Source organism: Oncorhynchus mykiss, chromosome 3, assembly GCF_057628025.1.
Source record: "Oncorhynchus mykiss isolate SJ-2025 chromosome 3, ASM5762802v1, whole genome shotgun sequence".
Lineage (NCBI taxonomy): Eukaryota > Metazoa > Chordata > Actinopteri > Salmoniformes > Salmonidae > Oncorhynchus > Oncorhynchus mykiss.
The window spans coordinates 86,954,483-86,979,482 of NC_143024.1; the positions used below are offsets into that span (position 1 = coordinate 86,954,483).

Below are 25,000 nucleotides of genomic sequence, written 5' to 3' on the forward strand. Positions count from 1 at the left end.
ACTTCAGAACATACAGACTTCATAGTCAAACAACAGCCCCTCCATCTACAGGACTCACCCTGACTTCAGAACATACAGACTTCATAGTCAAACAACAGCCCCTCCATCTACAGGACTCACCCTGACTTCAGAACATACAAACTTCATAGTAAAACAACAGCCCCTCCATCTACAGGACTCACCCTGACTTCAGAACATACAGACTTCATAGTCAAACAACAGCCCCTCCATCTACAGGACTCACCCTGACTTCAGAACATACAGACTTCATAGTAAAACAACAGCCCCTCCATCTACAGGACTCACCCTGACTTCAGAACATACAGACTTCATAGTCAAACTAAACTGAGCTGTTTGGAATAGGAATGAATTCCACTATATAGCCCCTTTCTGTATTTTACTCAGAAGAAACAACGATGATGTCTCCTTCTCCCACCAACATTCCTTTCCCGGATATAAACAAACAGTGAAACAGATCTGTCATCTTCTGTGGCTGGCTGAAATATCTACTGTTGGAATTAGTGTTTATTATGTCACTTCCGAAGTCACACAGTCAATGTTTTGACCACACGTCGTCTGAACCAATGTTACCACTGTGGGGGAATGCAGGAGAGAGAGTGGTAGTGTGTGTGTGTGTGTGTGTGTGTGTGTGTGTGTGTGTGTGTACACACATTTTACTACACTTGTGAGAACCAGAAGTTCTCACAAGAATAGTAAACCAACTAAAATTGAGAAGTGAGGAGATTATGCCAGTCCTCACTTATTAAAAGGCTATTTTAGGGTTATGGGTTAAGGTTAGGAGTTAGGTTTAGTGAGGGTTAGTGAGGGTTAAGGTTAGGGTTAGGTTTAGTGATAGGGAAAAATCTCAATTGTTGAAATTACCCTCTTGTTGTCTCCTCTCCTTAATACTTAATCATCGCATTCAGAGAAAGAGAGCGAGACAAAGAGAACCCAGCCGCAATCCAGTTGAACATGTTGTTCTGGCCCTGTTTGAGGGCCCTTCACCCTCTACTCCACTCATATCCCTGCTCTGACTCTCTCACACTAACCAGATGACTACTGTCAAGTCATGAGTTACAAGGGAAAACTAATTAAATTGCATTTTATTTGTCACATGCACCGAATACAACAGGTATTCGGTAGTCACCTTACCGTGACATGCTGACTTACAAGTCCTTAACCAACAGGTGTAGTAAACCTTACAGTGAAATGCTGACTTACAAGTCCTTAACCAACAGGTGTAGTCACCTTACAGTGAAATGCTGACTTACAAGTCCTTAACCAACAGGTGTAGTCACCTTACTGTGACATGCTGACTTACAAGTCCTTAACCAACAGGTGTAGTAAACCTTAGTGAAATGCTGACTTACAAGTCCTTAACCAACAGGTGTAGTCACCTTACCGTGACATGCTGACTTACAAGTCCTTAACCAACAGGTGTAGTCACCTTACTGTGACATGCTGACTTACAAGTCCTTAACCAACAGGTGTTGTCACCTTACCGTGACATGCTGACTTACAAGTCCTTAACCAACAGGTGTAGTAGACCTTACTGTGACATGCTGACTTACAAGTCCTTAACCAACAGGTGTATTAAACCTTACTGTGACATGCTGACTTACAAGTCCTTAACCAACAGGTGTATTAAACCTTACAGTGAAATGCTGACTTACAAGTCCTTAACCAACAGGTGTAGTAAACCTTACTGTGACATGCTGACTTACAAGTCCTTAACCAACAGGTGTAGTCACCTTACCGTGAAATGCTGACTTACAAGTCCTTAACCAACAGGTGTTGTCACCTTACCGTGAAATGCTGACTTACAAGTCCTTAACCAACAGGTGTAGTAAACCTTACAGTGAAATACTGACTTACAAGTCCTTAACCAACAGGTGTAGTCACCTTACTGTGACATGCTGACTTACAAGTCCTTAACCAACAGGTGTAGTAGACCTTACTGTGACATGCTGACTTACAAGTCCTTAACCAACAGGTGTATTAAACCTTACTGTGACATGCTGACTTACAAGTCCTTAACCAACAGGTGTATTAAACCTTACAGTGAAATGCTGACTTACAAGTCCTTAACCAACAGGTGTAGTAAACCTTACTGTGACATGCTGACTTACAAGTCCTTAACCAACAGGTGTAGTCACCTTACCGTGAAATGCTGACTTACAAGTCCTTAACCAACAGGTGTAGTCACCTTACCGTGAAATGCTGACTTACAAGTCCTTAACCAACAGGTGTTGTCACCTTACCGTGAAATGCTGACTTACAAGTCCTTAACCAACAGGTGTAGTAAACCTTACAGTGAAATACTGACTTACAAGTCCTTAACCAACAGGTGTAGTCACCTTACTGTGACATGCTGACTTACAAGTCCTTAACCAACAGGTGTAGTCACCTTACCGTGAAATGCTGACTTACAAGTCCTTAACCAACAGGTGTAGTCACCTTACCGTGAAATGCTGACTTACAAGTCCTTAACCAACAGGTGTAGTCACCTTACAGTGAAATACTGACTTACAAGTCCTTAACCAACAGGTGTAGTAAACCTTACTGTGACATGCTGACTTACAAGTCCTTAACCAACAGGTGTATTAAACCTTACTGTGACATGCTGACTTACAAGTCCTTAACCAACAGGTGTAGTAGACCTTACTGTGACATGCTGACTTACAAGTCCTTAACCAACAGGTGTAGTAAACCTTATAGTGAAATACTGACTTACAAGTCCTTAACCAACAGGTGTAGTCACCTTACTGTGACATGCTGACTTACAAGTCCTTAACCAACAGGTGTAGTCACCTTACCGTGAAATGCTGACTTACAAGTCCTTAACCAACAGGTGTAGTCACCTTACTGTGAAATGCTGACTTACAAGTCCTTAACCAACAGGTGTAGTAAACCTTACAGTGAAATACTGACTTACAAGTCCTTAACCAACAGGTGTAGTCACCTTACTGTGACATGCTGACTTACAAGTCCTTAACCAACAGGTGTAGTCACCTTACCGTGAAATGCTGACTTACAAGTCCTTAACCAACAGGTGTTGTCACCTTACCGTGAAATGCTGACTTACAAGTCCTTAACCAACAGGTGTAGTCACCTTACCGTGAAATGCTGACTTACAAGTCCTTAACCAACAGGTGTAGTCACCTTACTGTGACATGCTGACTTACAAGTCCTTAACCAACAGGTGTAGTCACCTTACCGTGAAATGCTGACTTACAAGTCCTTAACCAACAGGTGTAGTAAACCTTACAGTGAAATACTGACTTACAAGTCCTTAACCAACAGGTGTATTAAACCTTACTGTGACATGCTGACTTACAAGTCCTTAACCAACAGGTGTATTAAACCTTACTGTGACATGCTGACTTACAAGTCCTTAACCAACAGGTGTAGTAAACCTTACTGTGACATGCTGACTTACAAGTCCTTAACCAACAGGTGTATTTGTAAGGGCGTTCGTCTGTAGGAGGAAGAGAAGCGGACCAAAGCGCAGCGTGGTGGTTATTCATGTTTTAATAAATCACTACACATGAACAAACTAACAAAAACAAGAAATGTGAAAACGCAAAACAGTCCTATCCTGTGACAACAAACACAGTGACAGGAACAATCACCCACAAACACACAGTGAAACCCAGGCTACCTAAGTATGATTCTCAATCAGAGACAACTAATGACACCTGCCTCTGATTGAGAACCATACTAGGCCGAAAACATAGAACTGCCCCAAAACATAGAAAAACAAACATAGACTACCCACCCAACTCACGCCCTGACCATACTAAATAAATACAAAAACAACGGAAATAGAGGTCAGAACGTGACAGTACCCCCCCCCCAAAGTTGCGGACTCCGGCCGCAAAACCTTGACCTATAGGGGAGGATCTGGGTGGGCGTCTGTCCGCGGTGGCGGCTCTGGCGCGGGACGCGGACCCCACTTCGCCATTGTCCTAGTCCGCCTTATTGTCCGCCTCCGTGGCTTACTCACCCTGCCCACCCCTCTCAATGACCCCACTGGACAGAGGGGCTGCTTGGGACAGAGGGGCAGCTGCTCGGGACAGAGGGGCAGCTGCTCGGGACAGAGGGGCAGCTGCTCGGGGCAGAGGGTCAGCTGCTCGGGGCAGAGGGGCAGCTGCTCGGGGCAGAGGGGCTCCGGCAGAGGCGCCGGGCAGGCGGGAGGCTCCGGCAGCGGCGCCGGACAGGCGGGAGGCTCCGGCAGCGGCGCCGGACAGGCGGGAGGCTCCGGCAGCGGCGCCGGACAGGCGGGAGGCTCCGGCAGCGGCGCCGGACAGGCGGGAGGCTCCGGCAGCGGCGCCGGACAGGCGGGAGGCTCCGGCAGAGGCGCCGGACAGGCGGGAGGCTCCGGCAGAGGCGCCGGACAGGCGGGAGGCTCCGGCAGAGGCGCCGGACAGGCGGGAGGCTCCGGCAGAGGCGCCGGACAGACGGGAGACTCCGGCAGCGCTGGAGAGGAGGAAGGCTCTGGTAGCGCTGGAGAGGAGGAAGGCTCTGGACGGATGGGCCGGAGAGACAGCCTGGTACGGGGAGCTGCCACCGGAGGGCTGGGGTGTGGAGGTGGTGACGGATAGACCGGGCCGTGCAGGCGCACTGGAGCTCTTGAGCACCGAGCCTGCCCAACCTTACCCGGTTGAATGGTCCCGGTCGCCCTGCCAGTGCGGCGAGGTGGAATAGCCCGCACTGGGCTATGCAGGCGAACCGGGGACACCGTGCGCAAGGCTGGTGCCCTGTAAGCCGGCCCAAGGAGACGCACTGGAGACCAGATGCGTAGAGCCGGCTTCATGGCACTTGGCTCGATGCCCACTCTAGCCCGGCCGATACGCGGAGCTGGAATGTACCGCACCGGGCTGTGCACCCGCACTGGGGACACCGTGCGCTCCACAGCATAACACGGTGCCTGCCCGGTCTCTCTAGCCCCCCGGTAACCACAGGAAGTTGGCTCAGGTCTCCTACCTGGCGTAGCCATACTCCCTGTTAGCCCCCCCCCCAATAAATTTTTGGGGCTGACTCCCGGGCTTCCATCCACGACGCCGCGCTGCCTCCTCATACCAGCGCCTCTCCGCTTTCGCCGCCTCCAGTTCTTCTTTGGGACGGCGATATTCTCCTGGCTGAGCCCAGGGTCCTCTTCCGTCTAATTCGTCCTCCCATGTCCATACCTCCTCGCGCTGCTCCTGCTGCTGCTTTTTCCTTTGCCCATTACCACACCGCTTGGTCCTGTTGTGGTGGGTGATTCTGTAAGGGCGTTCGTCTGTAGGAGGAAGAGAAGCGGACCAAAGCGCAGCGTGGTGGTTATTCATGTTTTAATAAATCACTACACATGAACAAACTAACAAAAAATGTGAAAACGCAAAACAGTCCTATCCTGTGACAACAAACACAGTGACAGGAACAATCACCCACAAACACACAGTGAAACCCAGGCTACCTAAGTATGATTCTCAATCAGAGACAACTAATGACACCTGCCTCTGATTGAGAACCATACTAGGCCGAAAACATAGAACTGCCCCAAAACATAGAAAAACAAACATAGACTACCCACCCAACTCACGCCCTGACCATACTAAATAAATACAAAAACAACGGAAATAGAGGTCAGAACGTGACAGTATTAAACCTTACCGTGACATGCTGACTTACAAGTCCTTAACCAACAGGTGTAGTCACCTTACCCAGACATGCTGACTTACAAGTCCTTAACCAACAGGTGTATTAAACCTTACTGTGACATGCTGACTTACAAGTCCTTAACCAACAGGTGTAGTAAACCTTACTGTGACATGCTGACTTACAAGTCCTTAACCAACAGGTGTAGTCACCTTACTGTGACATGCTGACTTACAAGTCCTTAACCAACAGGTGTAGTCACCTTACCGTGAAAAGCTGACTTACAAGTCCTTAACCAACAGGTGTAGTCACCTTACCGTGAAATGCTGACTGACAAGCCCTTAACCAACAGGTGTAGTAGACCTTACTGTGACATGCTGACTTACAAGTCCTTAACCAACAGGTGTAGTACACCTTACTGTGACATGCTGACTTACAAGTCCTTAACCAACAGGTGTATTAAACCTTACTGTGACATGCTGACTTACAAGTCCTTAACCAACAGGTGTATTAAACCTTACTGTGACATGCTGACTTACAAGTCCTTAACCAACAGGTGTAGTAGACCTTACTGTGACATGCTGACTTACAAGTCCTTAACCAACAGGTGTAGTAGACCTTACTGTGACATGCTGACTTACAAGTCCTTAACCAACAGGTGTATTAAACCTTACTGTGACATGCTGACTTACAAGTCCTTAACCAACAGGTGTATTAAACCTTACTGTGACATGCTGACTTACAAGTCCTTAACCAACAGGTGTAGTAGACCTTACTGTGACATGCTGACTTACAAGTCCTTAACCAACAGGTGTAGTCACCTTACTGTGACATGCTGACTTACAAGTCCTTAACCAACAGGTGTAGTAGACCTTACTGTGACATGCTGACTTACAAGTCCTTAACCAACAGGTGTAGTAAACCTTACTGTGACATGCTGACTTACAAGCCCTTAACCAACAGGTGTAGTAGACTTTACCGTGAAATGCTGACTTACAAGTCCTTAACCAACAATGCAGTTCAAGAAATAGAGTTAAGAAAATATTTACCAAATAAACTAAGGTAAAAAATAAAGTTAAAAGTAAGACAATAAAATAACAAAAACGAATAGCAGTCTTATAGCTTGGGGGTAAAAGCTGTTAAGGAGCGTTTTGGACCTAGACCTGGCACTCCGGTACCGCTTGCCGTGCGGTAGCAGAGAGAACAGTCTATGACTTGGGTGACTGGAGTCTTTGACCATTTTTGGGGCCTTCCTCTGACACCACATAGTATATAAGTCCTGGATGGCAGGAAGCTTAGCCCCAGTGAGGTACTGGGCTGTTCACACTACCCTCTATAGCGCCTCACTGTCAGACGCAGAGCAGTTGCCATACCAGGCAGTGATGCAAAAGGTCAGGATGCTCTCGATGGTGCAGCTGTAGAACGTTTTGAGTATCTGGGGACCAATGCCAATGCTTTTCAGTCTCCTGAAGGGGAAACGGCGTTGTTGTGCCCTCTTCACGACTGTCTTGGTGTGATTGGACCATGTTAGTTTTTTGGTGATTTGGAAACCAGGGAACTTGGAACTCTCAACCTGCTCCACTACAGTCCCGTCAATGAGAATGGGGGCCTGTTCGGCCCTCCTTTTCCTATAGTTCACGATCATCTCCTTTGTCTTGATCACGTTGAGGGATACGGTGTGTGTGTGTGTGTGTGTGTGTGTGTGTGTGTGTGTGTGTGTGTGTGTGTGTGTGTGTGTGTGTGTGTGTGTGTGTGTGTGTGTGTGTGTGTGGATTCATACGTATGTGTGCACACAAACATCTGGATGTGGCACTAGACCCTACGGCTTCTTGGGAGCTACAGAAAAATTAACAATCTTTTAATCTCTCTCTCTCTCTCTCTCTCTCTCTGTGTCTCCCTCTCTCTGTGTCTCCCTCTCTGTGTCTCTGTCTGTGTCTCTCTCTCCTGTCCCTCTCCCTCTCTATCTCTCTATTTCCCGTCCCTCTCCCTCTCTATCTCTCTCTCTCCCATCCCTCTCCCTCTCTATCTCTCTCCCGTCCCTCTCCCTCTCTATCTCTCTCTTTCCCGTCCCTCTCCCTCTCTATCTCTCTCGCTCCCGTCCCTCTCCCTCTCTATCTCTCTCTCCCGTCCCTCTCCCTCCCTCTCTATCTCTCTCTCTCCCGTCCCTCTCTATCTCTCTCTCGCCCTCTCCCTCTCTATCTCTCTCGCTCCCGTCCCTCTCCCTCTCTATCTCTCTCCCGTCCCTCTCCCTCTCTATCTCTCTCTCTCCCGTCCCTCTCCATCTCTCTCTCTCCTGTCCCTCTCCATCTCTCTCCCTCCCGTCCCTCTCCCTCTCTATCTCTCTCCCTCCCGTCCCTCTCCATCTCTCTCCCTCCCGTCCCTCTCCATCTCTCTCTCTCCTGTCCCTCTCCATCTCTCTCCCTCCCGTCCCTCTCCCTCTCTATCTCTCTCTCTCCCGTCCCTCTCCCTCTCTCAGGTGCTGAGTCACTCAACAGGAACAGCTTCAGTTTCAGTGATGAGAGATTGAACTCTCCCTCCCTCACCACTACCCCATCTCTGACGTCACCCAAAGGTGAGCCTCGACCCCCCCCCCTCACACACACACACACACACACACACACACACACACACACACACACACACACACACACACACACACACACACACACACACACACACACACACACACACACACACACACGTCATTCTGACTAGAACTTGGATCTCAGTTTGACAGCCAAAGTGCAGCTCTGTATTACTCCTGTTTAGACGAAACGACAGAGGCAGGATTCTACATGATGTTGTTTAAGGAGACGCCAAATGTTATGATTGGCAGACATATTGCCTCAGGCTTAGAGCACTTCAGCTAGCATCAGCTATTCCAATGGTTCACTTATTAACTAATTATAGTTCAAGTGACTCATTCTTCTTCTTTAGTAAGATAGTAGTATTTGTATTTGTAGTAGCCAGCGCCATGTGTTGTTCAATTCACACAATGCATGATGGGTGTTCATTTTATGTTATGCAATTGCAGGTGGACTATCAAGTGCTATTACATTTTTTGACTATCTCTCTATGTTGACTGTTTACAGCTAAACTGGGAGACACTAAAGAACTGGAGGACTTCATTGCTGACCTTGACAAGACATTAGCCAGTAAGTGCTAATACCTTGCACCATTCACAGTACTTACGCGGGGGGTGGGTATGCTAACTATGTTAGCGATGCTAACCACCACTCATATACTGTAGCTACATGATCGTCATAACTCTGTGGTTATCCTAAACAGTACGCTCAATAAGCGGTGTCAGCTCTAAACAGGGTTGGGGTATTGGGGCGTATGGGGATGTATGGATGGGAAAGATGAGACCTCTAGGGAGGTGGGAGGTAAAGAAAATATATCCCTTTCAGCTGTCACCAATGTCATTATACCTTGACACACACACACACACACACACACACACACAAACACATGTACACACACACACACATGCACACACACGCACACACGCACACACACGCACACACAAACACATGTACACACACACACGTACACATACGTACACACACGTACACACACACGCACACACACACGTACACACACACACACACACACACACGTACATGCGCGCACACACACACACACACACACACACACACACACACGTACACACACACGCGAACAACCCCCCCAGTGACAGCTTATGTTAGAGCGTAACCCGAGAGAGAGAGAGCTGAGTTTATGTACCGGGTACAGACCAACATAGCTCTGTTTATTTGTTTTGGATTTCTCCAGTACTCCAGAGTGTTGGAACCTGCGTCAGGGGCGGGTACATTGGAATGTTCCCATGTAAAACCTGGGGCGGAATATCAACAGGAAATGGATTTGCCAATGAAAGTGTTCAGGTGCTATTCTTAAGACCTACAGACAGCGAATCCTAGTCCGTTAATAACGGTTAGAGTACTGAATGTTCTTCATTCAAACCAATGGGACGGTCAGTCAGTCAGTCAGACATGTTAGGCAATGGGACGGTCAGTCAGTCAGACATGTTAGGCAATGGGACGGTCAGTCAGTCAGACATGTTAGACAATGGGACGGTCAGTCAGTCAGACAGACACGTTAGGCAATGGGACGGTCAGTCAGTCAGTCAGACACGTTAGGCAATGGGACGGTCAGTCAGTCAGTCAGACACGTTAGGCAATGGGACGGTCAGTCAGTCAGTCAGTCACATGAAGTAAAGGGAGAGTCAGCTACAGTATTTGCTTCTCAGGTTAAGCAGAGCCTGGCATTTTTATTAGGGTCTACAGTTTACCTCCGCCCCCTTGGTCTATCCGTCTGACCTGAGGTACGTAGAGGAGTCTACAGTCCATTACTGTCTGACCTGAGGTACGTAGTGGAGTCTACAGTCCATTACTAATCAAACATCGTCTGTCTGTCTGTCTCCCCTTAGGCATGTGACATAGAGCCCAATCAAAGTGACAGAGACCCTTTTTGGAGAGTTGCCATCGAGAGGAGGGGACTGCCTGTCCAGACACCCAGGCGCCCCCCCAACAAACACACACCACACACCACACCCACACACACACACACACACACACACACACACACACACACACACACACACACACACACACACACACACACACACACACACACACAAACTCCAGGAGTGCTGTGAACAGGGACAGTCAAAGTGGCTGTCAGAAGTACTGAACAACTTCATCTCAAGGCTGCGTCCCAATAGTATAAGACAGCGTCATCTCCTCATCTCCTCATCTCCTTTCCTCTTCCTCATCTCCTTTCCTTCATGAGCTGATCTGATTGTACTGGATAGGTTAAATAGGTTTGTTTACACAGTTAGAATGGGCAAATGTGAAATAGCACCTCATGTCCTATTGCACTATATAACATTGGGTATTATTTCTGACACAGCCCTAGTTTATAAACTTTTACAAGTCATGGAGGAGACTAGGGGAGGATATTAGGAAGGAGATTAAGGAAATTAAGCTTTGTAAAAGTATTGGGACACTGTCAGACAGACAAACACCATCTCACATACTATGCGTCCTTTATACAAAACTTGAGCTGGAAGAGTATTTAAGAAATGGCTTTTTATAATAGAAGTATATTTGTAATTTTATAGAGCTGATCATTGTAGATTTATCAATAATACTTGTGATATATATTTTTGTATCTATATGTAAATAATAATTGTTTCAGATTCTATTGCATTGGCATTAAAAAGTTTATATGATGGGTTTTAGGTTGGTCACTCATTGACTGGAGTTAAGATGTGTTGATGCTTTTAAAGAACGTGAAACAAAAAGTGGATTAACTCTGAAAACTGGAATCCAACAACATGTATTTAATACAGCTAATGTCTATTGTCTATAAGAGATCATATTAAAGTTAAATATTATTCTTTTAAAACATGTCTCTTCTCTTTTTTTCCTGCGTACATGATTGGTCTCCCGTATAACATCTAAACTAGCTAAGTTAATGTTAATAATTATAATTTGGATCAGTGTTGTAGTACTCCAGACTCGTCACCTTGAGTGTCTCGTTCTTGAGTGTCCCTTTTCAGTTCAGTTGTATTATACTACAGTATATAAAAATACAAACAGCAGTAACAACCTCAAACAATGACAGGGAGAATTGCTCAGAATTGTATTTTTTGTTTTTATTTTTTATTTTAACAGGAAGGATATTACAATTCATTCAATCACATAGCCTGGTCTCATAGACTAGACGTAATATAGTAAATGTATCTCCGGGACACTCAAATTAGAATGATATGCTACGTTTGGTATGGTTACAGAAGACAGATTGCTACTTACGACAAAAGTATGGTGGCTGGGTGGATGAATTATGCGAAAGTCTAGCAAAAATATTGCTAGGTCAAATCTCATGATGGACAACTTTAGCATTTTAGCAACTTTTCAGTTACTTACAGTAGCATGTTAGCTAATCCTTCCCCTGCCCATAACCTTAACCCTTTAAGCAAACCCTTCCCCTCTTCCCTAACCGTAACCCTTTAGCCTAACTCCTAACCTTAACCCCTAACCCCTAGCCTAGCTAACGTTAGCCTTAGCCACCAACTAAATTTAGCCACAACTAATTGCAAATTCGTAACCTATTGTACATTTAGCAAATTAGTAACATATTGTATGTTTAAAGTTTAACCAACAATGTTTCACACATAAGTTATTTTCAAAAAGATAGCTAACAACAGCAAGCAAGCTGCAATACAAAAATACTGTTCTACTCACCAGATGATGATAATTTTAAACTTATCTTCATGTTCAAAGTTAATCTTGAAAAGAGTGAAGCTAACAAATTAGCCACAACATCCTCTTCGATAACACCTGTTACCTAACACACTGCAAACTAGTCTACAACAAAACCTAGCTAACTAGACCGTTAGAAAAATCCTGCTCACTATTGCGCAGTGATCTTTTGGCCTTCGAGGAGACAGAGGTTTCCATACGTTTTTGTAAAAATGTGTCCACCTGTTACAATACAAAAACGTGACTGGTTGAAACCACTTTCAGTCCAACATTATGCCTAGCTTCTGAAGGCCTAGCCAATGGCTGATTTAGCCGTCAAGATAGACTGACATCGACGAGACAGCCTATAGGGAGGAGGTTAGAGACCTGACCGTGGGGTGCAAGGACAACAACCTCTCCCTCGACGTGATCAAGACAATGGAGATGATTGTCGACTACAGGAAAAGGAGGACGGAGCACGCCCCCATTCTCATCGATGGGACTGTAGTGGAGCAGGTTGAGAGCTTCAAGTTCCTTGGCATCCACATCACCAACAAACTAACATGGTCCAAGCACACCAAGACAGTAGTGAAGAGGGCACGACAAAACCTGTTCCCCCTCAGGAGACTGAAAAGGTTTGGCATGGTTCCTCAGATCCTCAAAAGGTTCTACAGCTGCAACATTGAGAGCATCCTGATGGGTTGCATCACTGCCTGGTACGGCAACTGCCCGGCCTCCGACCACAAGGCACTACAGAGGGTAGTGCGTACGGCCCAGAACATCACTGGGGCCAAACTTCCTGCCATCCAGGACCTAAATACCAGGCGGTGTCAGAGGAAGGCCCTAAATATTGTCAAAGACACCAGCCATCCTAGTCATAGACTGTTCTCTCTGCTACCGCACGGCAAGCAGTACTGGATGAACAAGTCTAGGTCCAAGAGGCTTCTCAACAGCTTCTAACCCCAAGCCATAAGACTCCTGAACATCAAATCAAATGGCTACCCAGACTTTTTGTATTTTCCCCTCCCCCCTCTTTTACACTGCTGCTACTCAGTTATTATCTATGCCTTGTCACTTTAATAACTCTACCTACATGTACATATTACCTCAATTACCTTGACTAACAGGTGCCCCTGCACTTTGACTCTGTACCGGTACCCCCTGTATATAGCCTCGTTATTGTTATTTTATCGCTGCTCTTAAATGATTTGATTACTTTTATTTCTTTTTTTAAGGTATTTTTCTTAAAACTGCATTGTTGGTTAAGGGCTTGTAAGTAAGCATTTCACTGTAAGGTTTGATTTGACACAGCTATCGTCCTCTTTTACCACATGACCAAATCTTTCCCAAACATTAGACTATTATTCTGGCCCTCCGTTCTCTTCATTTTCAACTCTCCATTTCACATCTTTTCTATTATTCAATTAAACTCCAACATTGTCCTTTGTGACTCAGTAGATCAAAGTTAACTGTCTGCAAATGTTCCCAAAAGCGTTTTGCAATCGGCGTGTATTTGGCACTCTACAGTTGGATCCTAAAGTTTAGGTTTCGGCTCCTCACTAACGCCAGATATTAACAAAAGGCTTTTTTTTCTCTTTATTCACACAATATATCACCATAGAGAACATTATTTAAAACTGACTAACCTGGCCCATAGAAAACTGGTTAGTCAGTTTTAAATACAGTTCTCTATGGGCCAGGTTAGTTAGTTTTAAATACAGTTCTCTATGGGCCAGGTTAGTCAGTTTTAAATACAGTTCTCTATGGGCCAGGTTAGTCAGTTTTAAATACAGTTCTCTATGGACCAGGTTAGTCAGTTTTAAATACAGTTCTCTATGGGCCAGGTTAGTCAGTTTTAAATACAGTTCTCTATGGGCCAGGTTAGTCAGTTTTAAATACAGTTCTCTATGGGCCAGGTTAGTCAGTTTTCAAGACAGTTCTCTATGGGCCAGGGCAGTCAGTTTTAAATATAGTTCTCTATGGTCCAGGGCAGTCAGTTTTAAATAATCTGAAGTTCGTAAACTTTCCGAAGTTTCACATTCATTATTATTTAGAATAACATTAATTGTTTTATACATTTGATGACCTATGACCTAACAAAATAACCCTGTGACTTTCATGACTCACTCTGCAATAAAGAAAATATGATGCAGACAACTGCAGCTTCTTTTGGCCTGTACATGTCCAAATACCCACCTCGCATTTGTCTTCGTATGGATCTTAGTCAGCATAGGAAGGGATGGAGAATACATGATGGGAACCCATTATACACCCACATCTCCAAAATGATTTCACACAACCCCAAGACTCCCATGACATCACACACACACACACACACACACGCACACACACACACACACACACACACACACACACACACACACACACACACACACACACACACACACACACACACACACTCAGTCCAGCATGTGTCACAGCAAGGTCAAAATGTGTGTGTGTGTGTGTGTGTTGGGGGGGGGGGGGGTTGTTTTGCTGTGTGTGTACAGTATCTTCAGCTGAATGGAAGGTGCTAGACGGGATTCTGAACACTCAGTCATTTTGGAAAAACTCATATCACTTGAAACTGAGGTGAAAGGGAACATTCAAGTTTAGCAGGATTTTGTTGCCTCTCATTGGGAGAGTATGAGAGAAACCCACGACGCCCGTCACAACACAGTAGCATGACCTTTCAACTATTTTGCCCTCTTGAGAGATGTCTCACGTGGGCGAAGCGTTGGCCTGGGATGATGATGTCACTGTGATGCAATGTAGAGGAAACTGATGATGTCACAGGGCTTGACCGAAACCATTGGTTCCGCTGATCGTGCTGGACGTAGCTGTCTCGTCTGTCTTACCGCTACACTGACTCAACTCAACACAGTCAACTTGGGAATAAGCTAACAAACATCTTCATGCCTTAGACCTGATCTCCCTAATGAGGGATAGGCTGCACACACACAATATACATTGTTTATTACAATGTTTTTCCAAAACGTTATTCTATTCTCAGTGGTTAGTGTGGATGCTGGAACGGAGCTTGTGAGGCAGAGATAATATTAGAAGGTGACCTGAGAGTGACCTGGTACACATGACAAACCACCGACCGGACACATGAGGCAAATCTCAAGGGGAAATTTTGCAATAGATCCAACCACACACACACACACACAGTTTGACTTGCAAAATATGTTTTTAACGCCCAAGATTCTTTCCTGGTTAAATAATGAATACATAAATACATGAATATCTAGCATTCATTAGCAACCATACACACACGGACCTATATAGCCAATGTTTCAGATTAGCCTTTATCATGTTAAAGTGTCTTAAAGTGTTGCACCCTTGAGCATGTGTAACAAGTTATGTTTGCTAAAAGGTCAATTTCCTTAGCAGACAAAAAAACTCAAACCTAATTTCAGACACAAACAGCAATCAACCTGATTTACAGTGAAGATAGTTCTCTATCGCCAACAACAATATATTTTTGTATTATTATTTTTTATTTAACCTTTATTTAACCAGGTAGGCCAGTTGAGAACACCTTTATTTAACCAGGTAGGCCAGTTGAGAACACCTTTATTTAACCAGGTAGGCCAGTTGAGAACACCTTTATTTAACCAGGTAGGCCAGTTGAGAACACCTTTATTTAACCAGGTAGGCCAGTTGAGAACACCTTTATTTAACCAGGTAGGCTAGTTGAGAACACCTTTATTTAACCAGGTAGGCCAGTTGAGAACAAGTTCTCATTTACAACTGCGACCTGGCCAAGATCAAGCAAAGCAGTTTCAACAAAAAACAACAACACACAGTTACACATGGAGTAAACAACAACACAGAGTTACACATGGAATAAACAAACGCTCAGTCAATAATACAATAGAATAATCTATATACAGTGTGTGCAAATGTAGTAAGATTAGGGAGGTAATGCAATAAATTGGCCATAAAGGCAAAATATTTACAATTAACATTAACACTGGAGTGATAGATGTGCAGATGATGGGTGCAAATGAGCAAAAATAAATAACAATATGGGGATGAGGTAGTTGGGTGGGCTATTTACAGACTGGCTGTGTACAAGCGCAGTGATCGGTAAGCTGCTTTGACAGCTGATGCTTAAAGTTAGTGAGGGAGATATATTGATTTTTGCAATTCGTTCCAGTCATTGGCAGCAGATAACTGGAAGGAAAGGTGGCCAAATTAAGAGTTGGCTTTGGGGATGACTAGTGAAATAAACCTGCTGGAGCGCGTGCTATAGGTGAGTGTTGCTATGGTAACCAGTGAGCTGAGATAAGGCGGGGCTTTACCTAGCAAAGACTTATAGATGACCTGGAGCCAGTGGGTTAGGCGACGAGTATGAAGCAAGGGCCAGCCAACATTCCAACACGATCGCTGTCGTCGTGGAAATTACCGGACCAAAGTGCAGCATGGTGAGCGTACATTTCTTTTATTGGTAAATGTCGCCAACAAAACAAAGAACAAGAAAACGACCGTGAAGCTTACTTAGGCTATAATGCCACTAACAAAGACAACTACCCACAAATACAAAAGGGGAAAAGGCTGCCTAAGTATGATTCCCAATCAGAGACAACGAAAGACAGCTGTCCCTGATTGAGAACTATACTAGGCCAAAACATAGAAACAAAGAACATAGAGTTTCCCTCCCGAGTCATACCCTGACCAACCAAACATGGAGAATAAAAAGATCTCTACGGTCAGGACGTGACATTTGGTGACAGAACGGATGGCACTGTGATAGACTACATCTAATTTGCTGAGTAGAGTGTTGGAGGCTATTTTGTAAATGACTTCGCCAAAGTCAAGGATTGGTAGGATAGTCAGTTCTACCAGGGTATGTTTAGCAGCATGAGTGAAGGAGGCATTGTTGCAAAATAGGAAGCTGAATGTAGATTTAATTTTGGATTGGAGATGCTTAATGTGAGTCTGGAAGGAGAGTTTACAGTCTAACCAGACACCTAGGTATTTGTAGATGTCTAACCGTCCAGTGTATTGATGCTAGTCAGGCAGACGGGTGCAGGCGTCGATCAGTTGAAGAGCATGCATTAACTTTTACTAGCATTTAACGTAAGAGCAGTTGGAGGCCACGGAAAGAGTGTTGTATGGCATTGAAGCTCGTCTGGGGGTTTGTTAACACAGTGTCCAAAAAAGGGCAAGAAGTATACAGAATGGTGTTGTCTACGTAGAGGTGGATCAGAGAATCCCCAGCAGCAAGAGTGACATCATTGATATATACAGAGAAAAGAGTCGGCCCGAGAATTTAACCCTCAATAGAGTCTGCCAGAGGTCCGGACAACAGGCCCTCCGATTTGACATACTGAACTCTATCGGAGAAGTAGTTGGTGAACCAGCGAGCCAGTCATTTGAGAAATCAAGGCTGTTGAGTCTGCCGATAAGAATGCGGTGATTGACAAAAAAGCCTTGGCCAGGTCGATGAAGACGGCTGCACAGTACTGTCTTTTATCGATGATAGTTATGACATCATTTAGAACCTTGAGTGTGGCTGAGGCGCACCCATGACCAGCTCGGAAAGCAGATTGCACAGCTGAGAAGGTACGGTGGAATTCTAAATGGTTGGTGATCTGTTTGTTAACTTGGCTTTTGAAGACTTTAGAAAGGCAGGTTAGGATGGAAATAGGTCTATAAGAGTTTGGGTCTAGAGTTTCTCCCCCTTTGAAGAGGGGGATGACAGCAGCAGCTTTCCAATCTTTGGGATTCTCAGACGATATGAAAGACAGGTTGAACAGGCTAATAATAGGGGTTGCAACAATTTCGGCGGATCATTTTAGAAAGGGAGGGTCCAGATTGTCAAGCCCAGCTGATTTGTAGGGATCCAGATTTTGCAGCTCTTTCAGAACATCAGCTATCTGGGTTTGGGTGAAGGAGAAGCTGGGAGGGGCTTGGGCAAGTTGCTGCAAGGGGTGCAGAGCTGTTGGCTGGCTTAGGGGTAGCCAGGTGGAAAACATGGCCAGCCGTAGAAAAATGCTCATTGAAATTCAGGATTATCTTGGATTTATCGGTGGTGACAGTGTTTCCTAGCCTCAGTGCAGTGAGCAGCTGTAAAGTCTCCATTGACTTTACAGTGTCCCAAACCTTCTGTAATTTGTGCTAAAGGATGTACATTTCTGTTTGAAAAAGCTAGCCTTTGCCTTCCTAACTGACTCTGTGTATTGGCACCTATTGGCACTTCCTTAAAAAGTTGCATATTGCGGGGGCTATTCGATGCTAATGCAGTACGCCACAGGATATTTTTGTGCTGGTCAAGGGCAGTCCAGGCTGGAGTAAACCAAGGGCTATATTTGTTCTTAGTTCTTCATTTTTGATTGGGGCATGCTTAATTAATTAAGGTGGTGAGGATATATAGCCCGATGTGGATATACAGTGTGATGTGGAATTACTGTAAAGGCAAATACAGAATGTCTCTAGGGCATTAACCAGCATTAACCAGCGTTAACCAGCTTTAAGCAGCGTTGGCCCACATCCACATAGCAGATGTTTTGGCGGTGTTGGAGGTGTAACAGCGGTACGAGCTGACACATCGGTGAGAGGCTTCTCGTCTGTCATAAACCACTCCCTTCTCTATTATCCCTGCCTGACACATCGGTGAGAGGCTTCTCGTCTGTCATAAACCACTCCCTTCTCTATTATCCCTGCCTGACACATCGGTGAGCGGCTTCTCGTCTGTCATAATCCACTCCCTTCTCTATTATCCCTGCCTGACACATCGGTGAGAGGCTTCTCGTCTGTCATAAACCACTCCCTTCTCTATTATCCCTGCCTGACACATCGGTGAGCGGCTTCTCGTCTGTCATAAACCACTCCCTTCTCTATTATCCCTACCTGACACATCGGTGAGCGGCTTCTCTTATCTGTCACCAATCACTCCCTTCTCTACTATCCCTACCTGACACATCGGTGAGCGGCATCTCTTGTCTGTTACAAACCACTCCCTTCTCTACTATCCCTGCCTGACATATCGGTGACGGGCTTCTCTTGTCTGTCACAAACCACTCCCTTCTCTACTATCCCTACCTGACACATCGGTGAGCGGCTTCTCGTCTGTCATAAACCACTCCCTTCTCTATTATCCCTGCCTGACACATCGGTGAGAGGCTTCTCGTCTGTCATAAACCACTCCCTTCTCTATTATCCCTGCCTGACACATCGGTGAGCGGCTTCTCGTCTGTCATAAACCACTCCCTTCTCTATTATCCCTGCCTGACACATCGGTGAGAGGCTTCTCGTCTGTCATAAACCACTCCCTTCTCTATTATCCCTGCCTGACACATCGGTGAGCGGCTTCTCGTCTGTCATAAACCACTCCCTTCTCTATTATCCCTGCCTGACACATCGGTGAGCGGCTTCTCTTATCTGTCACCAATCACTCCCTTCTCAACTATCCCTACCTGACACATCGGTGAGCGGCATCTCTTGTCTGTTACAAACCACTCCCTTCTCTACTATCCCTGCCTGACATATCGGTGACGGGCTTCTCTTGTCTGTCACAAACCACTCCCTTCTCTACTATCCCTACCTGACACATCGGTGAACGGCTTCTTGTCTGTTACAAACCACTCCCTTCTCTATTATCCCTGCCTGACACATCGGTGAGAGGCTTCTCGTCTGTCATAAACCACTCCCTTCTCTATTATCCCTGCCTGACACATCGGTGAGAGGCTTCTCGTCTGTCATAAACCACTCCCTTCTCTATTATCCCTGCCTGACACATCGGTGAGCGGCTTCTCGTCTGTCATAAACCACTCCCTTCTCTACTATCCTTACCTGACACATCGGTGAGCGGCTTCTCTTGTCTGTCACAAACCACTTCCTTCTCAACTATCCCTACCTGACACATCGGTGAGCGGCTTCTCGTCTGTCATAAACCACTCCCTTCTCTATTATCCCTGCCTGACACATCGGTGAGAGGCTTCTCGTCTGTCATAAACCACTCCCTTCTCTATTATCCCTGCCTGACACATCGGTGAGCGGCTTCTCTTGTCTGTCACAAACCACTTCCTTCTCAACTATCCCTACCTGACACATCGGTGAGCGGCTTCTCGTCTGTCATAAACCACTCCCTTCTCTACTATCCCTGCCTGACATATCGGTGACGGGCTTCTCTTGTCTGTCACAAACCACTCCCTTCTCTACTATCCCTACCTGACACATCGGTGAGCGGCTTCTCGTCTGTCATAAACCACTCCCTTCTCTATTATCCCTGCCTGACACATCGGTGAGAGGCTTCTCGTCTGTCATAAACCACTCCCTTCTCTATTATCCCTGCCTGACACATCGGTGAGCGGCTTCTCGTCTGTCATAAACCACTCCCTTCTCTATTATCCCTGCCTGACACATCGGTGAGAGGCTTCTCGTCTGTCATAAACCACTCCCTTCTCTATTATCCCTGCCTGACACATCGGTGAGCGGCTTCTCGTCTGTCATAAACCACTCCCTTCTCTACTATCCTTACCTGACACATCGGAGAGCGGCTTCTCTTGTCTGTCACAAACCACTTCCTTCTCAACTATCCCTACCTGACACATCGGTGAGCGGCTTCTCTTATCTGTCACCAATCACTCCCTTCTCTACTATCCCTACCTGACACATCGGTGAGCGGCATCTCTTGTCTGTTACAAACCACTCCCTTCTCTACTATCCCTACCTGACACATCGTGAGTGGCTTCTCTTGTCTGTTACAAACCACTCCCTTCTCTACTATCCCTACCGCTTTAGAAGTTCATGCCTATCAGTCTAATTTGAGTGTTTGAATTAGTAACTCGGCTACATGAGATTTGTTGGATTATAGTCAGGTGTGGTTTTTCGTTGCATCCAATGGCATTGTACGCGATAAGGTAACAAGCCACTTGTGGATTTGACACCTCCGACGTAGCCAAAACAACGCTATGCGGATGATTGAATCTAGCCCTAGGTATACATTGGTGAACAAAATGTTTCAGACATATTCACCATTATTATATAGAACACTGATTTAAAGATAATTCTCTGTACATGTCGGACTAATTTATGGTGGTACCTGTGTGTGTGTGTGTGTGTGCGTGCGTTTGTGAGTGCGTGTGTGTGTGTGGGGTATGGAATGCTTCCCTAAGGCAACACAGCTTAGACACAGTGATTTAAAGTGATGGGGCTCCCAGACCTCAGTTCTTCCATTCAGCTCTACCATTGTGGTTGTATCACCCCTCCCCCACCCGTCTGACCTCTCCTGACCTCCCAGTAACACCAATGAACTCTCACCCCCACCGGCAGGCCAGCTTAGCCAAAGGATCAGAATAGTTTCACAGCCAAATCTATGGCAGTAGTTCATTCTCCTTATCCATAATCATACAGCAGCTTGTATCTGAGCCCAGCTTCTCAGAGAGAAAGTCAGTTTGAAGACAGTAGACATCACATCAACATCCAACTAAATGGTTCTATGGTGCGGTCACCACTCCTCTCTGGTTCCTCTCCAGGACTGTCTGGATTCCATCTGTAGTTTCTGCGGCCTTCTGTATGGAGGATGTCCATCTCTGCAACAATCAATCTCTATCTCTTCCCTCCATCCCTCCATCTGGACATCCACAAACCCAGGCTATGGGAGTTACAATAGATAACAATAATCTTCCAAGTGTGAAATTCGGCAGGTCAGTAGTTTAGGAAGAGTGAGGTCGAATTGTTTTAATGCATTGTTATAAGGATTCATTATTTACATTGTTCTTTGGATGTGTTGTTTGGATGCATTGTTTGGATGTGTTATAGGAGCTAAACTCTGAAGGAAGCGAAAGAAGGGACGGGACGCACAAGTGAATCTCGAGAATTGAGACTAGAGATTAGCACCTTGAGACGAAGTATGCCTGAGAGAGTGGCTGAAATACAGTGGGGCAAAAAAGTATTTAGTCAGCCACCAATTGTGCAAGTTCTCCCACTTAAAAAGATGAGAGAGTGTAATGCTCCGGGTGTCGTGGGTGTGGAGTCAAATGCAGGAGACAGAGAGTTCAATGCTGCGCGTCTTTTAATCGCACCAATGCACCACAGGGTGCTCACAAAAACGTTACGTTCCCAAAACACAGGGAATCAAAATGTACAATGGGAAACAATCCCGACCGGACACTAACACGTGCCTATACCACAGAGCCGAAGGTTTACATAGAAATAATCCCGCACAACAACCAGGCGGGCCGGCTGTCTAATAAAGACAAACTAATAAACATTCACAGGTGCTACCACTCAACATACAAGGAGGGGAAGGAAAAACAATCAGTGGCAGCTAATAGGCCGGTGACGACGACCGCCGAGCGCCACCTGCCCGGGAAAGGGAAACACCCTCGGTCGGACTCGTGACAGAGAGGCCTGTAATTTTCAGGTACATTTCAACTATGATAGACAAACATTTTCAAAAAATCACATTGTAGGATTTTTAATGAAATGATTTGCAAATTATGGTGGAAAAAGCAATGGCTTTTTTTCTGGCCACTCTTCTGTAAAGCCCAGTTCTGTGGAGTGTACGACTTAAAGTGGTCCTATGGACAGATACTCCAATCTCCGCTGTGGAGCTTTGTAGCTCCTTCAGGGTTATCTTTGGTCTCTTTGTTGCCTCTCTGATTAATGTCCTCCATACCTGGTCTGTGGGTTTTGGTGGGCGGCCCTCTCTCTTATTTAGGGGCTTCATAGCAAAGGAGTGAATACATATGCACGCACCACTTTTTTCTTTCTTTTTTTTTTATTTTTTGAAACAAGTTACTTTTTAAATTTCACTTCACGAATTTTGACTATTTTGTGTGTGTTCATTACAAAAAAAATCCAAATAAAATTCAATTTAAATTACAGGTTGTAATGCAACAAAATAGGAAATATGCCAAGGGGGATGAATACATTTGCAAGGCACTGTATATTTTACATTAGTGATCAGAGTCTGTGACATGAAGGGGTCTTAGTTTTTGCTTTTGTTACTTCTAGGTTAGACTACTGCAATGCTCTATTTTCCGGCAAAAGCACTAGGTAAACTTCAGTTAGTGCTAAATACGGCTGCTAGAATCCTGACTAGAACCCCAAAATTGGATCATATTACTCCAGTGCTAGCCTCCCTACACTGGCTTCCTGTTAAGGCAAGGGCTGATTTCAAGGTTTTACTGCTAACCTACAAAGCATTACATGGGCTTGCTCCTACCTATCTCTCTGATTTGGTCCTGCCGTACATACCTACACGTACGCTACGGTCACAAGACGCAGGGCTCCTAATTGTCCCTAGAATTTCTAAGCAAACAGCTGGAGGCAGGGCTTTCTCCTATAGAGCTCCATTTTTATGGAATGGTCTGCCTACCCAAGTGAGAGAAGCAGACTCTGTCTCAACCTTTAAGTCTTTACTGAAGACTCATCTCTTCAGTGGGTCAAATTATTGAGTGTAGTCTGGCCCAGGAGTGTGAAGGTGAACGGAAAGGCTCTGGAGCAACGAACCTCCCTTGCTGTCTCTGCCTGGCCGGTTCCCCTCTCTCCACTGGGATTCTCTGCCTCTAACCCTATTACAGGGGCTGAGTCACTGGCTTCCTAGGGCTCTTTCATACCGTCCCTAGGAGGGGTGCCTCACTTGAGTGGGTTGAGTCACTGATGTGATCTTCCTGTCTGGGTTGGTGCCCCCCTTTGGGTTGTGCCGTGGCGGAGATCTTTGTGGACTATACTCGGCCTTGTCTCAGGATGGTAAGTTGGTGGTTGAAGATATCCCTTTAGTGGTGTGGGGGCTGTGCTTTGGAAAAGTGGGTGGGGTTATATCCTGCCTGTTTGGCCCTGTCCAGGGGTATCATCGGATGGGGCCACAGTGTCTCCTGACCCCTCCTGTCTCAGCCTCCAGTATTTATGCTGCAGTATCTGTATCTGGTATTTCTCCTGTCTTATCCGGTGTCCTGTGTGAATTTAAGTATGCTCTCTTTCTTTCTTTCTTTCTTTCTTTCTTTCTTTCCCTCGGAGGACCTGAGCCCTAAGACCATGCCTCAGGACTACCTGGCATGATGACTCCATGCTGTCCCCAGTCCATCTGGCCGTGCTGCTGCTCCAGTTTCAACTGTTCTGCCTGCGGCTATGGAACCCTGACCTGTTCACCGGCCGTGCTACCTGTCCCAGTCCTGCTGTTTTCAACTCTCTAGAGACAGCAGGAGCGGTAGAGATACTCTCAATGATCGGCTATGAAAAGCCAGCTGACATTTACTCCTGAGGTGCTGACTTGTTGCACCCTCGACAACTACTGTGATTATTATTATTTGACCATGCTGGTCATTTATGAACATTTGAACATCTTGGCCATGTTCTGTTATAATCTCCACCCGGCACAGCCAGAACAGGCCTGGTAGCCTGGTTCCTCTCTAGGTTTCTTCCTAGGTTTTGGCCTTTCTAGGGAGTTTTTCCCAGCCACTGTGCTTCTACACCTGCATTGCTTGCTGTTTGGGGTTTTAGGCAGGGTTTCTGTACAGGACTTTGATATATCAGCTGATGTAAGAAGGGCTATATAAATACATGTGATTTTGATTTGATCTTAGTTTACTTCTTAGTATAGTGGTCCATAGGCCTTTCTGCCTGTCTGTCTGCCAGACACCCAATCCTCAGCTCCCATGCAGCTCCACCCATCATATGGCAGAACAGATAGTTGTTTTATCATTAGCTAAAGAGGCTAAGTCAATAACTCAAACAATGACAAGGGAGTGGTGAGTGAAAGTGTATTAGAGATTGAGAGAGAGAGAGAGAAAGAGAGAGAGAGAAAGAGAGAGAGATTGAGTAAGAAAAATAGAGATAGAGTGAAAAACAAGTTAAACCAATCTATTCCCACATTAAAACCTTCCCAACAAAATGCAAAATATGTCGCCTTGGTAATTGAGTTGATAGTGCTAGTTGAGTGTAACATTTCTGTTTAATCTCTTCAAAAGGAGATAAACGTGTTGTGATGTGAATGAGATGTGACAATTGTAGCTCGACTAATTCAACTAATTGCTTGGCTTCACTTCTGTCAAATGCAGCTACATTTTATGTGCCTTGCAAGTGAGAAAGAAAATAGTGTGTTAAAATGTGAATAAGGGCTCTGGTAGACTCTGTTC

General features: G+C 45.5%; 1 protein-coding gene across 2 annotated transcripts in view; it reads left to right on the forward strand.

Moving 5' to 3' along the window:
* LOC110504776 (regulator of cell cycle RGCC) overlaps positions 1-24,763 on the forward strand; it is a 27,862-nt gene extending 3,099 nt beyond the window's left edge. The window contains exons 3-5 of one of the 2 annotated variants that reach the window (XM_036975212.2): positions 8,117-8,212; positions 8,733-8,795; positions 10,091-11,070. In XM_036975212.2, the coding sequence (XP_036831107.2) occupies positions 8,117-8,212; positions 8,733-8,795; positions 10,091-10,098 (167 nt within the window). In that variant the 3' untranslated portion in view covers positions 10,099-11,070. Of the gene's footprint in view, positions 1-8,116; positions 8,213-8,732; positions 8,796-10,090; positions 11,071-23,882 lie in introns of those variants that run through there. The other variant, XM_090230744.1, reaches the window with a different exon arrangement.
* The last annotated feature ends 237 nt before the right edge of the window (positions 24,764-25,000 follow it).